The sequence below is a fragment of the Chionomys nivalis genome, chromosome 23 (assembly GCF_950005125.1).
Source record: "Chionomys nivalis chromosome 23, mChiNiv1.1, whole genome shotgun sequence".
In the NCBI taxonomy this organism is placed as follows: domain Eukaryota; kingdom Metazoa; phylum Chordata; class Mammalia; order Rodentia; family Cricetidae; genus Chionomys; species Chionomys nivalis.
The window spans coordinates 24,849,549-24,867,795 of record NC_080108.1 but is presented as its reverse complement, the minus strand read 5'-3'; the positions used below and the strand labels follow the sequence as shown (position 1 = coordinate 24,867,795).

Here is an 18,247-nt window from a genome sequence, read left to right as displayed (position 1 = left end):
AATTTCAGAGTTGTTTTGATTTGAATTTCTCTGATTACAAGGATGTTGAGCATTTCCTTAAGTGTCTTTCAGCCATTTCCTCTGCTGAGAGTTCTCTGTTTAGGTCTGTACTCCACTTTTTTTATTGGATTATTTGTTCTTTTGATGAGCAATTTCTTGAGTTCTTTGTATATTTTGGTGATCAGTCCTCTGTCTGGTGTCCTCCACACATTTCTGAAAACATGCTCGCCCACTCGGAGTGCCTGCCTGGTCCCTTTCTGCGGGTCCATTTCTTAGCCCCGCATACATACCTGCAGGGCTCAGCTCAATGTCCACACCCTTTGAAAGCCTCTCTCTCCCTTCTCTAAAGCACATTTACCAGCATTCGTCACCTGGCAGCAAACCATTTCCAGCATTTTCTCCAAATATTTCATTTTATCATTTGACTCACTGTGCCCCTCACCTCAGACTTCTTCTATATCCCATCCCGGAAAATGTCTGTCCAAATGTTCCTAGGCTTCCAGACCCTGGCCAGTTTCAGTTTCATTTTCCTCTAACTCCTTTGTATACACACACACACACACACACACACACACCACAAACCTGGCACTGGAGTGTATTCTAGGACATCTTCTTTCTTACTGTGAAAACGGTTACTTGGGTTCATGCCAACTTCACTACAGTTTGTATTCCTTAACATGGGGGCCATCCTGAGCATGGCACCCTGCATGCCAAGTGTCTCTGGAGCAGCCTGAGGGCAAAAGCCTCCCTCACATGACACGGCCCCCCTGGGTGAGGCTCTGGCTCATGCATGACTTGCATGCAGCCCTCCAGGTCACGCCCTCAAATGACTGTCATTGTCACAAATGCCACCCCATCTGACCTCATGCCTGTCATTCATTCTGCCGAGAACATCCTTCCCAGCCTGCACAGTGGTTTCCCGACTTCCCTTTTGTAGAACCAAGGACTGCACCTCCAGAAATCCTCTCCACAGGCCCTTGGTTCCTCCTGCTGGAACCTTTGCAAACCATGCACTGTCCACAGCATCCCAGTACCCAGCTCCACAGAGGGAAAGTCCTGAAGTTCAAATCTCGTGCTCCGACTTATCAACAGTGTGAGCTAGGCCATTTTTCACCTCATATTCTATCCACGCTGTGTCTCTGCCAGGTGGATTCCCGGGACTCTGTGACCTCACACGGATCCACTCTGGCCCCACGGAAATGGCCACATCTGCTGCAAAAGCACCCCATTTTCCCTCCGGCATACAGCATTCCACTGTGGTCTCTCCTCCAGGCTGCTGTTGAGACAGGCTTAAGCCTGACAGTGATATCGACTGCTTCCAAGCAGCAGTGCGCACGCACACACGCACATGCACATACCCCTCCCCCCCCACATACACAATTGCCTTGGCTCTCGTTAGAGGGCCACTTGGATCTAGTAGCTTGGGGCTGGGCTTGAGATTCCACATTTCCGATGAGCCGGTGATGCTCCATACTGTAGCAGCTGCTGGGTGCACACCCCAGAGGTCCTGGGCCAGAGACTTTCCATGCTGGTGGTACCTGCCAATCACCCAGAGGGAGGGAGGCTAAGGCCTCCACAACTGGTCCCACTGTGCACCAACCCAATCGGAATTGTAGGGCCTGAAGTTGACCTGTAAGCACCGCTTGCCCTGGAACGCTGGGGGGTGTTGTGGTTCATGTACAATAACAAGTCACGTGTTTTCACTTTAGTAAAGAAGCTTTGTTGCCCCAAGTGCACATGATGTGTTTGGTCAGATACAGGCAGGAAGTACTTAGGCAAGAAGTATGTAGGTAGGCAGGAGGTACATCAGAATCTATGTTCGCCTCAATTGGATGACGGCAGAAAGTACCACAGCCTTGTGGGTTCTGCCTTTTCGAGCACCCGACTAACCTAATTCAACACCATTTTCTGGGACTCCCGGGTATGGACCTGGCCAGTGCCCATCTTCCTGGCCAGTATTTAATAAAGCTTGCTTCAGTTGGATGATCATGACATTGGTCTCTCTCCTTGAAGTTTTCAGGTTCAACAGAATCTCTGGGGTGAGGGCCCAGGGGGCGCCACCTTTCCAGGGGGGAGATTATCTGCTCTGCATCTAAACAATCCTCCCTCTCACCGCTTGGCTGCTGGGAAAATCTGGTGGTGACGAAGAAGCAAGGAGGCAAAATCACTCCCAGGCCACACTGCTATGGTCAGCCCTGAGGCAGAAGTGAGCACAACCCCTGTTTGCCTGCCTGCCTTGTCCCTTCTCTGCTACCCACAGCCCAAGCAGGGTCCTACAGCCACTGCCAACAGTCACCTTCACTGCAGGAGGCCAAGGCCATGCTGGCTGCCTTCCAGCTCATTCTCACAGTGAGCTGCCATGCAGGCCTGGCCAAGGAGCGAGGGTCAAGGAGAGTTGATGAGAACCTCCAGCCTTGGACTCTTCTAAGTTTGCATGATTTTCCATCCTATCTTACATTTACTATATATATATGTAGTATTTATAAATGAGCCAGCATTGGGGAGTTATAAACATGCAGCCTAATTTTATGGTTACTTGCATTTCTCCTTCACCGTGAAGGTTCCAGGAAGAGCAATTGTCTGTGTTGGAAAGCATTCATGGCCCTGGAGAGCTAGCCTTGGGCAGCAGATAAACTGTAGCGAGATGTGCCCAAGGCTTTAAAGAGGTGCGGTCCCTTCCCTTTCCTGTGATCTCTTCAGTCAGAGGAACCCAGGGACATTGACAGTCAGTGAGCCACTGGGAGCCCTGACCAACACAGGGAAAGCCTGGGGTAAAGCGCATGAGGCCCAGCTGGGGGCAGTTCTTGCCTCTGTGTCAGCCCCTGCCACCCTTCTGCCCTGCGGGGTCGAATATTCCACCCATTGCTTCCAGAAAGCAGAAAAGTCGGGTTTCAAAACTGGCAGGTCAGTTTGTAAAGATCACAGGGCACAACAAAAGGGCCTAGGTCACCAGTTGGCAAGGGCACTATAAGGCTCAGGAACTACCACACCTGTGCTCACACACAGCTGACTGAGAAAGAACTCGCTTCAATACACTCCTTGCTGATAAAGAAAAAAAAAATCCAGGCTTTTGTCTTACATAAAGACATGAGCTGTATTAACAGTCGGTGTGTCTTCAGTATCTGTGGGTATCTACTAGACTAAACCCAAGTGCAGGAGGTGGGAGCTACGGCCACACTAACCACCAAAGCCAGCCTGGGCAGGGTGATTTCCCCTGGGCAACCTTGGACAGCAGGAAGGGGTCCATTGAACCCACCGCTCGCTCCCTGAAAGGGCTAGCGGCTTTTAAGTGCCTACGAGATGGCCATGTTCACTCGTAATGAGGTTAGAAGCATGACAGCCACAGACAGGAGCAATCAACTGTATCCCTGCAGATGGTCAGACCGCTGACCGAAGCAGAAACGGCTCATAATCAATGTGCTTAGAAACATGAAACCGGGAACGCTGTGAGCACTGTAGCCAAAAGACAGGCTCTGGACACTTGTACGAGCCGTCTGCGGTGCGTGCTTGCTTTCTGGCGACCAAGGTCCAGAGGCATGGCAAGTGAGGATGAAAGGGGCTCAAAACCCCAGAGAAGCAACACATAAAACCGGTTTCCTTGTGTGAACTAATATGAAAAGGAAATGGGAAAGTCTGACCATCTCCGTAGGGAAGAGCCGCCTCCACTCCTGACAGCAGGTGATAGTTAAGATGGACACAGGAGTCAGATTTGGGGGCTGCCTGGCGTGTGCCACATAGAACAGTGCCTAGTTTGGGCTCCCTCCCACAAGGGCCAGCCTCAGTCCACACACCTCACCAGAGACCCAACTCTAGAGCACTTCTTTCCCCTGGTTAGGGAAGGAAACAAAACCAGAGATCTGGCTCAGGAGGCTGAGGCTGGGAGTTCGTAAGCCTAGAGCTGTCAAAGGGTGGAAGGAGCCCACAGGACAGGCCTCATCCTGACTCGGTCGCTTTCTGTCCTATGAGTAACACATTCCTTCTTTGACTCACACTGGTCTGAGAAGGATGTCTATCATTCACACTAGGAAACCGGTCCTCTTTAACGCTCTTTCTCGCCCGCCTGTTTACAGTATCCCTTAGCAGAACACTTGTGAAGCATGTGCGAATACCCAATCAGCTTAACTTTGCAATTGTTAATTCCTTGAGATTTCTAAGAATGTGCAGGGAGGACCTAGGGGAGAAATGACAGGTACGTGCCCTGCCTCTCTCTCTGGTACCCTTTGCATTGTGGGAAGCAAGGTATAGCCCCAGGACCAACCTCAATTCAGCTAAGGCTCCTCCAAGAACCTCAAAGGAAAGAAGTCTTCAAAGGAAGACTTTGCCTCTTAGCAACCTTTGAGGGCCCAAGATTCCCAATAGCCTACTTCTCCATTAATGGAAATTAGGACCAAGAAAAAACTAATCTTCCATTCAGGAAAGACATCATGGGCAGCCCAAGGCTCTAGGGTGAAATAAAAGCGTACATCAGACAGAAGGTATTGTTTTTCAATGGGCATAAAGCAACCCAACTTGCTTTGATATTCTGATAGCACAAATCAGACGTGGCAGAGGCACTACAGGGAGTAACGAGCTGGGGGCTGGCTCTTACTTGCTCTGTCCCTAGTCAGAGTCCCCTGCTTAGCCACACCAGGCTTAACTCGGTCCTCTGCTAGGGGTGACATCCACCGTTGCAATATTTCACCGACAACTGTGCACTCTTCGCTGACCAGGGTAGGGTCTAAAACCCCGTCATACATGTTACAGATCTGTGATCACAGTTCTGGGGATGAAGTGGATATAATGACCCCTTTTACATGGTTTGGTGGGAAAGACACAGGTCTACAACCAGAGCTGGCTGGTTCTCCCCAACAGCCCCGAGCCGCAAACATCTCTGTCACACCTGTGAGAGCGATGTATGACAACCACTTAAGAGAGGAATGGGGAGCAGAGGATGCTGAGCACTATGCCTGCCCAGCACAGCAGATCCATGATGGACCATCCTTAATAAAGACAACCCTGGTCTCTACAGCCCTTCTGCCTTAGGTTGCTGATGTCTGGCTCCCTCTACGCCAGTCCTTATTGTATAGGAAAGCTGCCAGAAGGGAGGGCACCACCTCAACCAATCATTAGTGTCCACCCGAGAGAGGGAGGGGTCCAACCAGGAAAGAGAGCCAATGGGCGAAGGACTACCTGCCTTCTATGCCCTACCCAGCACACACACCCTCTAAATACATCGTGACCTTTATGGGTTGATTGTATTAAAGTTGATGTCTTGGTAAAGAAAAGCTATTCTGGAGTGGCAGGCTACTCTCAGAGCACAGATGCTGTTTTTCAAGACCAAACCCAAGACACCCAGAAGGTTAGTCCCCTGAGATTTTGAAACAGCAGTGCAGACCCCTGGCACCCAAACTTTGACCCTTTACCTTTTACCTCTAACTTCTTTGAGCTCAGCTTGTTCTTCTGTAAGTTGACCACCTAACTCTCAAGATCAAAGTAGACATGGGCCACGTTATTAAACTATGTCCAGGATACAGAAACACAGTGGGCCTGGAGCGAGCCTATCTTCTCCCTTCTCCTCCCTTCGCTTTGATTCTGTGATCCTCACTTGGCTATGCCAAAGGGCTGTTCTCTCCTCGTCACACAGCCACAGGGATTCCTCAAAGGCCACAGGGACTTCCTGTCACTGCTTCATGGAGACAGACTCAGCATAGTCTTACCTGTAGGTGGCCACCTCCAAGCTGAGGCCAGTCTTCACCTGCACAAGCTCCTGGTACTCCCGCAGCCGGTCGGCCATGGCCAAGGTAAGGGCTTCTTTCTCGTCCTCCAGGCTGTCAATCACTCTCTGAAGAGAACAAAGAGCTTTTAGATCCACATCCCAGAGCGTCATAGAGCAAACTAAGGAAACCATACCGACAGTGCGGGACATGAAAGCATATGTATCTTGTATGCGGACAGTTTCTTAGAATGAATCTCTTGTAGGTGGAAGGTTCTTTCTTTATTGCGTATGGAGGATTTTGATAGAATAAGTGCTTTTGAGTTTGAACTTCAAGACAAAATGAAGGCTTAGTTTATTAAAAATAAAAACAACAAACCGCTTCTGCTGCAGCCATCAGGCCATGTAGGTAACCTAAATAACCCAATCTACTTAAATATTAGCCCCGACTAGAAATCTTTTTATAACACTTGAAACGGAAGTCACTCTCATGTGAGCTAAAATGTCTCCCAAAGCCATGACTGTCCCAATAACAGCGGATAAGTGGATAGAAATATCCTTATTTTACCTAGAAATGATATTTTAAAACAACTTGAGAACTACATCCCAGGCACAAAGGAACAGACTCACGCATACATAATTCTTCCTTTTGGAATGGAGTTGATAAGCCCCTCCACCTGGTTGATTTCCTCCACTGGATCTGTCTTTTCCCAAGCTGGGAGACACTGCTGTCCCTGCCATCAGACCCCTGGCCCGAAACCATCAAGGACCAGGCACATAGTACACACCAGGTAAACAGAATTTAAGATTAAACAATCAAGACCTTATTACCCTCTTCAAAAAGTCCATTTCAAGCCAATACCATCTGCTAATTAATGTACACTTTACATTTCTGTGTTTCCTTCTTCTCTGCTGACCGGTCACTCTGAGAAATAATTAAACCAAGCAAGTATTGAAACACTGAGGCAAGTATTCTTGTAGTTCTGTAATGGGAAGTAGTATTACATGTAAATGTAATTAACCTAACCCGGGCACATACATGAGCACAACCTTTGTAGAATTCAAAACTATTTGAGTGTTGGGAAAGGGGATTTGTTTTCGGTACTGCTAGAGATCCCCACCAAAAGGTCAGCAGTGGGTATGTCCTCTGCAGAAACAAGGAAGGAGTCTGACGAGTTCTCACCCTGCAGTCCTCATCTGTATTATATTATTTGGAACAGGGTCTTTCTATGTCGCCCGGGTTATCCTAGAGCTTGCTACGTAGACAATGCTGACCTCAAATTCACAGAGATTCTCCTGCCTCTGCCTCCCAAGTGCTGGGATTAAAGTTGTTCACCATGTCTATTAATGGATTAATCATTTTCAAAAGATGATTATCATGTAGATAGATCTGCTTTTTATAGCACTTCTGTTTACAAGCCAATGATTGCTAAGTTTTCTGTATACAAATGGTGCCAAAAATTATTAATTTTCTTAAGGATTTATTTTGCTTTAAAGTGTGTGTGTGTGAGAGAGAGAAAGGGGGGGTGCTCGTCACTGACATAGGTGCTAGGAAATGAACTCAGGCTCAGTGTGTGTTCTGCAAGAGCAGCCAGCACACACACTTAACCTCTGAGCCATCTTCCATCCTCAGCTGAGAAGGTTTTTAAAGCAAGATTCACTTAGCTTTGAAAGCAAAGGGATACATTATCAATACACTAATGTGGAGCTAGAGAGATGGCTCAGTGGCTAAGAGCACGTGGTCCTTTCAGAGGACCTGGGTTCCATTCCCAGTACGTACTCGGTGGTCCACGACATCTGTAATTCTAGTTCCAGGGGATCCAGTGTTGCTTTCTGACCTCTGAGAGCACCAGGCGTGCATGTGGTACACAAACCCAAAAAATAAAACAATCTAAAAACAATCTAAAAAATTTTTTGAAAAGAACCATTCACAACTCAGGACATTATAAATCAGTATATATAAAATTACAGATTCCAAAGCTACCATTATAAGCAGATAGCGCAGTTCATCAAAGCAGGCCATCTGCCAGTCTTAAGAGACAGAGACGTCCGACTTGGCCATAATATGCATTCGCTCTATAGCTAAGTCTCCATGTTAGAAACCTACGAGGGAATACAAATTTAGATACAAGGTTGAGATCTAAAATGCACCCCCCACAGTGAGTGTGAGCATGCACGTGTGTGTGTTTCTATGTGTGTATGTGTATGCTTATGTTGCACTGTTTTTAAGCGATAGTCTCACTACAGCCTAGGGCAGCCTGTAACTCACAGATGTCTACCTCCCGAGTGTTGGCATTACAGATATGTGCCGCTATGCCTGGCTTAATATCTTTTCTAATACAAGAAGTTTGACCCAAGCGTTAGAATTTGAGGATTTATTAATTATCCTTTGCAATAAAATTTAAGTGCTGCTAGATCATATGTGTGTGTGTGTGTGTGTGTGTGTGTGTGTATACATACTCAGTCCTCCACTCACAGATCAAAATTATGGAGCCATGCCACAGCCCTGCCCAGGAATATTCTCTCCCCTCCCCCGGAATAAAGTGTAATCCTCTGTACCCCACCCCACAAAATATAAACAGGAAAAGAAAGCTGCTCTGAAGCTGAAATAAATTCAGTTCCAAGCAAATTTCCATGTGAGTCAACTCTTCCCACACGGCGAAAGGAAAAGCCGCTGACTTTAGGAGGCAAAAATGAAATCACAACCAATCCTGCCAGTGGGAGGCAGTTCCAGACTCCGGCTCTGCTGTGCCAAAACTTTTCATGCCATGGGCCAGGTCAGGAGTGCTGGAGCCTCCCACACAGGGTGGTACTTCCAGGCTGCGCGGAAGCAGTTTTATCCAAGGCTGCAAAAACTCAGGGGAGATCACAGTCTTTTAGCTGCTACGCAGAGGACTTTCCAGTAACATCACCCACAGCGCCAAGCTGCAGCTCTACCTCAGCGACAGTGTGCTGCTTTTGTCTCTTCATCACGCTTGCGCCTGCCCTGGCTGGACGTATCAGCCGAGTGGCCAGAGCTTGCTGAAGTCCTAGTTGCCTAGGATCTTAAATGTTGGAGCTTAAGGGGGCTTAAATACCAGGATAGTTCATTCACACCCAAAACTAATTAATAAGAAGCATAAATTAAGCCAGGTGTGGTGGCACATGCCTTTAATCCCAGCACTCGGAAGGCAAAAGCAGGAGGATCTTTGTGAGTTCAAGGCCAGGCTGGTCTACCTAGTGGGTTCTAGGACAGCCAGGACTACATAGAGAGATCTGGTCTCAAAAGGAGGAGGGAGAAGAGGAGAAGCAGCAGTAGCAGTGTGAATAGGGTGTCATTGTGTGTTTATAGCCGTTCCAAGCAGCACCCTAACCTCCAGGCTTATCTCACAGTGCCAGGAGGGCATTAGCGGAGCATCTCAAATCGGCTGTGTATAACTGAACTCAGAACTCTGACCTTTGCCCGCCTTCTGCACAGATCTCCTTCAGCAAGGAGTGCCCTTCTTCGGGTTGCTCTTCCACAGTCCTGAGGTCAACATTGATTTTCCCCTCTCTTACTCTATTCAACCTGCCAACAAACCTTGATAGCTTGAACTTGAAAGTAGGGAGCTCCCCGTCCAAGACTCCTGCAGTTGTTGCAAGTGTGTCGTAATGAGGTCTCCCTGTCCCCACCATGATCCAGCACAGACTATGCTCAACACGGCAGAGGATGATCCACTAAGACATCCACTCTGCTCAGGACTCTCAGCGGGCTTGCGGTGGAACTCAGATTTAGAAAGAGGCACCTGAACAGCGGCTCTCTGATTTATCCGCCATCCCAGTCACGCTAGCTTTCTGACTTCTCCGTGAGTGGCGTGCACTGGTGCCACCTCCAGACAGTTGCCATCAGAGCACATCCCCTTCCATTTTGTTATTTTTTTTTTCCACTGCTTTTTCCCATTGTCACAAAGAATAAGCCTGGCACCCTGAGTGCTTGACAACTATTAATTGAATAAAGTAATTAAATTCATTCAACCAACAGCAACCTGTGGGCTGCTCTGCGTTTTCACGGATGAGGAAACTGGACCACACAAGGGTTAATGAGCTAAATCTTGAGGAGAATTTATAATCTGAGATAGACTGAGAGTCAGAATTCACCCCATAATAGGAAGGCTACAACTACACGACTAATCCTGCCTGAATTCTTATGAAAAGAAATGTGTTGTTCTTATTTTGGAATCATTTACACACAATTGGAGCTAGCAGCTAAAAGCTCCCATTACAGGGAAATCATGAGTGTGTCTAGGGTAAGGCTGGAGTAAATGATGTCATTAAGGCCTTTCTGAGGCTACTAACAGGTCTTTCAACATCTCCTGCCATCAGAAAAAAAGCAAATGAAAGAAATAATACTAAAATCATACACCAGGGAGCAGGGTCTAAAAGCATCCTTCAGCTCTAAAACAGCAGGTTCCCTCTGGGCTGGCATCCTGGGGTTCTAAGAAAGCAGACCACCTCTGGGCTGGCATCCTGAGGTTCTAAGACAGCAAGCACCCTCTGAGTTGGCATCCTAAGGTTCTAAGACAGCAGGCCACCTCTGGGCTGGTATCCTGAGGTTTTAAGATAGCAGGACACCTCTGGGCTGGTATCCTGAGGTTCTAAGACAGCAGGTCACCTCTGGGCTGGCATCCTGAGGTTCTAAGATAGCAGGACACCTCTGGGCTGGTATCCTGAGGTTCTAAGACAGCAGGCCACCTCTGGGCTGGCTCTTAGAAAGGGCAATTATCATTTAACTGATGCAGAGGTAAAGGTTTCACTTGTATAAAACAGGAGAAAGCAAATGTGGCCCAGTGGTGAGCTGCTCACCTCAGTCAGTCTGCATGGAATCCTGTTTTGGCCACTTGCTGACTAGTGGCCCACCATTAATTTTACCATCTGTAAAACAGGGCTAATCTTAGCCTCCACCTCCTGAGATTGGTGTTGGACTAAGAGTGAATACACAGACTAGATCTGGTACTCCCCAAGGCTAACTATTTAGTTATCCAACATTTTTTTTTCAGGAAGTCAGCTAGGTCAGTCTTTATATTTTCCTTCTCTCCGGCGTGAGCTTCTAAGGAATTTGAGGGGGAGGGGAGTAGAGGCTTGGGGCTGAAACAGTATTTTCTCTTGAATATAATTCTGAACACTGTTTATGACTGGTGATTAGTCTTTCCGAACGGGATCTGAAATGCAGTTGGCTCAGAAAGGGGTCATAATATAGTTAAGATTGTAGCTGGTAACATTTAGCAAAAACAAAACCTAAACTAATTGAGACCGAAGAAAAAAATAATCGGGGTCCTCGTTGACACTGCCCTGGCTCTCATTTCCAGGAAGGGGGTTGCCAAATCAGAAACAGATTCCAGGGTAGGGAGCTGAGGGTGGGATCCTATTGGAAGTCAGGAGTGACCTCAGTGTGACTTCACTAGGGGTTGGAGTCCTGGCAGAAGGGTTGGACAGTGATTCTATCTGCATTTTCAAGTCCCGATCTTTCCTCCATTTGGGGAACTCCCCTTCTGTCTTCTCAGATTTGAGGCTCCACTGAGAATTGTATTAGGGAGAAAGAATCTGCTGGTAAAAAGAATCCTGAAATCAGAGCTTCAAGGCCCCAAAATATTCCAAGTAGGATAGGAGAGGGAGGTGCCTGAAGTCTACAACCCCAAAGAAGGGATTTTCCCCCGGTGTTGATTCCTTGCAGCTTTCCATGATCTCCTGTTCAGTCTCTGACTCTCTGGCTACCAAAATTCTAGCTCAGCCCTGGGGACCCCGAGGAAATCAAGAGGTTTGCTGTCACATCACCCCAGTCATCCATTCCACCCATCTCACGGTCACGTGGGATTTTAAAGAACCACACAGCATCTCCGACCTTCAGTTCCCAGCTGCAAACACAGCTCTTAAAATCTTCCTGAAGTTGTGCTCATGTTATTTCAAACCACTTTCCTGAGAACTACCAATAGTACGATTAGGGAGTACTTCCAATTCTGGCTGGGGCTGGGCGGGGTGGAAGCCAAACACTAGAGCTGAACCTAGTGTGCCGACAATAAATCAGCCACAGGTATACCCACGCCACGGCTGAGGGTTAGCGCTCAGCTGCTCTGAAATAGGAACCGTTTATATTAGTCTGTAGTTGTAATAACATCTCACAACGGGGGCCTACTTTCTCCTAGATTTTTACACAACCCAGGGCTCTGCCCTCAGCTCATACTGTGAGCAAAACAGCTCTGACCCTTTTTCAGAATGACAGTGACTTAGTCCTCTGAAGGGAACAAACAAAACCCAGAAAAAAATATGACAGTCGCCCAGAGAGCTGCGAGCAGCTGCCTCCAGCTGGAAAATAATTCTGGCAAAATTAAAGAGGCACTTGGAGTCCTAGAAGCGTGGGCGGCCTCCAGGTAAGGACTTGGCAGTACCCTGAAGTTCCCAGCACACTACTAATCCGAGTTCAAAATCTGGGCTGAGTTTTGGATCTAGATCTAGCAAGCCCAGGAAACAAGAAAGAAAAGAGAGGTCAATCCTAGCAGGATCAGTTGGTCAGGACGTGCCTAGACACGTCTGTATCTAAATGTGACACTCTAAAAAGATGATTGACACTAAGCTATCAGCCCTCTGATTGAAGGATCATTGCACCAAGCCCTTATTCTTAGGCTAGCTACATGCCAGAATCTTGTGACTTCATGAATAGCAAAGCCGCTGGCAGTGTACGCTTCCCTGGGTGGGGTTGGACCGGCTGCGGGTGCAGGGAACCCCGCCGCTCGCCCACTCGGTACGCAGGGGGTGTCTGGACAAGGCTATAGGGAAGGGGCGCGGTCCCTGGTCACGGACCTGCCGCTCCTCGGCCTGAATCCCGTACTCCTCTTGCATCCGCAGCAGCTCATCCTCCAGCCGAGCGCGCAGCTGCTCCAACTCCAGCGCCTGGTTCCGCAGCGCATCCGCCTCCTGCGCGCACAGCCGGGCCTCGTCCTCCGCCTGGAGCCGGCTCTCCTGGCCGCGGCGCAGTGCCTGCTCCAGCTCGCGCACCTCGTCCTCGTACAGCTGCACATTCTCCCGCCACGACTCGGCCACCAGGAGCGCGTAGCTGTCGTGCACGTTCTGCAGGCGCGGCGGGGGCACCGCGGGGCCGGTGGCGCGGGCTCGGAAGTGCATGGTGAGGCTGGCGGCGCGGGCACGGAGTTCCCGCACTTGGCGCTCGTGGACCGCGTCCAGGTCGCGGCGTTCAGCCTCCAGCCGGCCCAGCAGCGCTTCGAGGGCGGCGCGTGCTCCCAGGGCCTCCTCCAGCTCCCGCCGCTCCGCGCTTAGCTCGGCGTCCAGACGGCTGCGGGCAGCGCTGGCTTCCGCACTCTCTCGCTGCAGCTCCCGCAGCTCTCTCTGCAACGCGTCGCGCTCGCCCTCGGCCAGCGCTGTGGACCAGTTCAGTTCGTCCAGCTGCTGCCGCAGGTTGCGCGCCTCCTCGGCGAAGCGCGTCTGGTCCTCGATCCAGAGGTTCTCTTGGCTCAGCCGGCGGCGCAGCTCCTCCTCCAGCAGCAGGTTCTCGCGCTCCAGCTCCCGCACCCGGCACACGTACTCATAAAGCCGAGCATTGAGTTCCTGAAGCTCAGCCTTTTCGGAGCCCGTCTGCAGCCGCCAGGACAGCATTTTGCTGGATGTGCGGGACTCTTTGCGATTAGCTTGCCTCCTGCCCTGATCTTGTCCCCTCCCGCCCCGCCGCGCCGCGCCGCGCCGCGCCCGCCTTGATGCTGCCTCGGAGGCCCTCAGACTGGCGCTCCGACTGGCGAGCTTCGCCACTTAGTGGCCGGGTCGTGCGGCCGTGGACTAGGGCCACCGCCTCCAGCCAATCAGAACGCGGCCCGCGCGGCCACTGTGGCCGGACATCGCCCCCTGCCGGGAAGATCGCAACGTGGCGAGACGGCCCAGCTCTGACCCCTGGTGGCCCAGGGTAATCCTTACGGGTTGTAGGAATACTGCCTGCTGGCTACCTGGGACACATTACAGGGCTCCCTGTTGTTACCGCTCAGGCGCACCTAAGGCACTCCCAAATCCCAGATTTCCTTAATGAAAAGTAAGTTGCCATCAAGCGAGACCTGCCAAGTACCTCTGGGCGACAGGCCTTAACAAATAGGATGTTTCTCCTTGGTGGAGCTGGAGATGGGCGTCGTGTATTCTTTAAAAACAAACTAGGTGAGTAGCTCAATGATAAAGTGCTTACCTAGCTTTTGTCAGGCCCAGATATCAATACTCACCAACACAAAAACTTTGTTTATGTATATTAAACACACGCACACTTGTGTCTATATTTAAAGTAAGATCATTTTAGTGCTTTTAAGATTTTTTTTTTATGAGTATGAGTGGTTTGCCTGCATGTATGTGCACCACTTCTGTGCCTGGTGCTCACAGAGACTAGAAAAGAGAATCAGATGCCCCTGGAACTGGAGTTAAAGGCAGTTGTAAGTCAAAATGCAGGGGTTGCAACTGAGCCCACCCCCTCTGCTGCCAGTGCTCTGAACCCCTGAGTCATCTCTTCAGCCCTAGATATGTATCTTTTAACTTCTGGCCTGAATGGATCTCCACTTGCCAACATTTTATGTTCAAGTAAGATTTTCTTCCCACGCAGAGTGGGAAACCCTGCTCCCTTCTTCCTTGCACAAACCACCTTTATGGGACTTCGTGCTCTGCAACATCAGCTTCACTCTGGTGGAGGAAGAACCTAGGAAGACTTTGAAGTGCTCCAAGCACTGAACACTCTAGACACCTACCATCTCTCCAAACTTTTGCAACTGCCTGATACACACCCTCATTGTGACAGTTTTCTTTCCCTTCAGCAGTGTGCCCTTAAGAAAACACGCAGTTTAATCACCATAGAAACCACAGCCCTCTCTGTTTTTACACCCTTGCATTTCATTACATTACACAGCAGTTATTTAAGTTACAAATGACAGTAACTGGAGTCAGCAGCATTAAGGAGTGCAGGAACAAGCTCAGCTGCATGGAGACAGCACAAAGAAAGGTCTGAAGAAGCCACCCAGTGGCCACAGGGCTCTTTTCAACAAGGCCACCAGTCTGTGATATTTTCAGGGGCACAGGAAGATGGGTTGCTCAAAGTCACTTGGGGAAGCTCCCAGGGCTCTCCTTGTGAGGGATAGGAGTCTGTCCACAAACCACTGCAGAAAGTGGGCTTTTGTTTGCCCAAAGACCCCCATCTCCAAGGTGTCATTCTGCAAGGATAGACATGAATGTGTCAAATGGATGTGCTATCCGGCTCAGAATTCCTTCTTTTTTCTGGTGAGGTTTAGTGGGAGTGGAGGACCAAGGCACTGGGCTGGGAGCCCGAGACCCCTGTCCTTATCTCTTCTCCTATTCACACCAGAGACGCATCAACACTTGATCTTTGATAATGGTCAGACTTGCCTGCTTACCCACTCTGAGCATCCTCTCCTTGGCCACCCCATGACAGCAGACCATCATAGGGCAGCTATAGAGTCACCTGGACTCAGCTGGAACCGTTCATTCTCAGCACTTTGGACACACTTCCAAGAGTTCTGGCTAGACAGGGGACAGCTCTGCCTGGAAGTGGGGAACCTTCGTAGACATCAGTGGGCCTCCGAAGAGATTGCTTTGCTCTGGCTCCTGGGTTTTTCTTGCCCCTCCCACCAGAATTTTAGAGTTTGAAACTCAAAACTTCCCTTTTCTTACGTTGTAAACCCATCTCTGAAGAAATAACTGCCCCAGGGTATATCTTAACAGAATCAAAAACACGTGCCACTAGGAATATTGCAAAACAATATCCCATTGATCATATGTAATCTTCACAGAACTGAGACTCGGAGGCATGGACAAACTTCCCTAAATACATAACTATTCTTGAAGGTCTGTGTGGGTGCTGTCCATAAACATTGTGTCATGTCCATCTGTCCATGAACATCACGTCAGGGTGTGGACAGTTTGCACATTAGAAACAGTCAGCGATTTATTATCATTGACTGGGGCCTTGCTCTGTGGGTTGTCTGGCCTCAGGAAATCTCCCTAGTGCTCACCTGCTAAGAGGGCAGGGCACACTTACATTATATTGTAGCTATTGAATTGGGAATGAATTGGAACACCGAAGAAATTTTTTTCCCCAGTGTTTCAAAACTATCGTCCAGGTCAGCAAAGAAATTCAGAAGGGAGATTCTTCACTATGTTGCCTTTGATAAACAAAAATATTAACAAGAATTCATGTCTTGCTATTTCCATTCATCAACTGCAACCATACATGAATACTGAGTCTTCAAAAAGTCACAAAAATAATCCTTAAGAATCAATTGATTATAAGAAGTCTGTGATAAGAGGTATTGGCTATTTTGTTATTGCTTATAATAAAAATGAGAAAGCTGTCTCAGTGTTGCTACAATATAAAGAGGTATGCATTTTAATTAATGTCTTACTAAAAAAAAATCCCTGTGGTCTTCATTTCTTATTTTCATTCTTTAATTAAATAGAGTAGTTACTCTAAGCTATGTAAATATAGGCATATATATTAGAAAATTAATTCATATATATGTACATGTGTATATATAAATATTTATTTAACCATTGAATTTTAAAAAACAAATTTTGTTTTGAATGAAAAAGAGGTCACGTCTTAGTCACTATTCTGTTGCTATGAAGATGCTATGACCAAACTAACTAGTAAAACAGAAAGTATCTAACTGAGGACTAGCTGTTTCAGAGGCTTAGTCCATTATCATGATGGAGAACATGGTGACATACTGGCAGGCATGGTGCGGAGAAGTAGCTGAGAGCTACATCCTGGTCCCCAGCAGGTGTGTGTGTGTGTGTGTGTGTGTATGCCTGAGATTGCATTTCTGCTCCCCCACCTCACCCACTTTTATTTTTCTAGTGTGGTGATATTTTGTTTGTGTGTGTGTGTTTTGTTTTTTTTGTTTTGTTTTGTTTTTGTTTGGTTTTTTTTGAGACGGGGTTTCTCTGTAGCTTTGGATCCTGTCCTGGAACTAGCTCTTGTAGACCAGGTTGGCCTCGAACTCACAGAGATCTACCTCTGCCTCCCGAGTGCTGGGATTAAAGGTGTGTGCCACCACCGCCCGACTTTATTTGTGTTTTAACAAATAAATCTTGCCTGAAGATCAGAGTGCAGAGCTAAGCCACTAGAGGCCAGGTGGTGGTGGCTCACACCTTTAATCCCAGTACTTAGGAGTTCCATGTCTTGTCCCAGCACTAGGGAGATGGAAGGGATATGTCTGGGTGGAGAGAGGAATATAAGGCAGGAGGGGATAGGAGCTCACTGCAGTCTGAGCATGCAGTCTGAGCACAGGATCACCCTTTTAGTCTGAGGATTCGGTAGAGGTAAAAAGTCTCTCTAGTAGCTGGCTGCACTGTTTCTCTTATCTCTCAGCTTTCACTCCCTAATATCTGATTCTGGGTTTTTATTATTGATACCTATTAGAATCCGTGCTACACTTAGCCTGGCCTTGAACTCATCATATAGCCCCAACCCTCCAACTTGCAATCCTTCCACCAAGCTCAGTGGTTTAAATGGTTTGTTATTATTGTTTTTAACCACAGTCTTCTTTGGCAGGCAAACACTTCTAGAACCTTCTATCCAGTCCGTTGTGCATTGTAATGGAAGAGACGTCAGTACTATCATGGAATTGGAGGAAAACAAGAAGTGGGCTTTCAGTGAAATCCGAAAGTCGTGAAGACCTTCCGGCAGGGAGCGCTCTAAGAATGGAGAGCCAAAGGGGTTCCTGGGTGACTTCGCCAAACAACCCCCTCCACAACCTTGAGGGGAGAAGGATGCTCTCTGGAGGGGAAGCCCAGGGTCTCATAGCTAACCTATAATGGAAAGTACCAAGGAGCAAGAGGGGCCTCTGTGCAGGGTTGAGAAAGTGGGAATGTGGGGTCTTTTTCAAGTTAGGAGGAGAAGGAGTCACAAGGCCTTGGCAGGCCCTGGGAATGTTAAAGGATTGTCACCTCTCTCCCCTCCATTCCAGCTCATAACACAGGGAAGTGCTAAGCCCCAGGAAGAAGGCCAAAAAGGAACGGCCTCACTGATGTTGTACCCTAAGTCTGGCCCAGTTCCTAGGGACTCTGGGAAGATCTCAGCGAGACAGAAGTGGAGAGAATTTCCCGAACAAGGAGTCCTAGGGGAGCTGGGCTCTTCCGGAGAGAGGAAAATCTTGAGGGCTTGCTAAAGAAGGAGAATGAAGGCATGGTAGTGACCAGGGCCTGGCACAGAGGGCCTGCGGTTTCTTCCTGGGCAGAGCTGTAAGGGTATAGATAAACTCAAGCGACATGATAGCTCAGACCTATAATCCCAGCCCTTGGGAGGCTGAGAAAGGAGGATTGTGTGTGAACTGAGAGTGAGTCAGCGGTACATAGAGAGCTCCAGCTTGGCCCCAGACTGTGGAATGAGACCCTGCCTCCAAAAAAAATCAAAGCCAGTTATAGTATGGGCTTCCACACAGGGCCCGTAACCCCTATTTCCTGGAGGCATATGGTGACAGCAGGCCAGAAAGATGGACAGCACTCCAACAAAGATGGGGACATCAGCAGGACCAGACCCCCTCAAGA

At 48.6% G+C, this 18,247-nt stretch overlaps 1 protein-coding gene across 2 annotated transcripts in view; it reads right to left on the bottom strand.

The window, feature by feature from the left end:
- Synm (synemin) overlaps positions 1 to 13,376 on the bottom strand; it is a 30,148-nt gene extending 16,772 nt beyond the window's left edge. For both annotated transcript variants that reach the window (XM_057756156.1, XM_057756157.1), the window contains exons 1-2: positions 12,506 to 13,376; positions 5,697 to 5,821 (exon numbers count right to left, since the gene is read on the bottom strand). In XM_057756156.1, coding sequence (XP_057612139.1) covers positions 5,697 to 5,821; positions 12,506 to 13,315 — 935 coding nt within the window. In that variant the 5' untranslated portion in view covers positions 13,316 to 13,376. The remainder of the gene's footprint in view (positions 1 to 5,696; positions 5,822 to 12,505) is intronic.
- Positions 13,377 to 18,247: the final 4,871 nt, after the last annotated feature.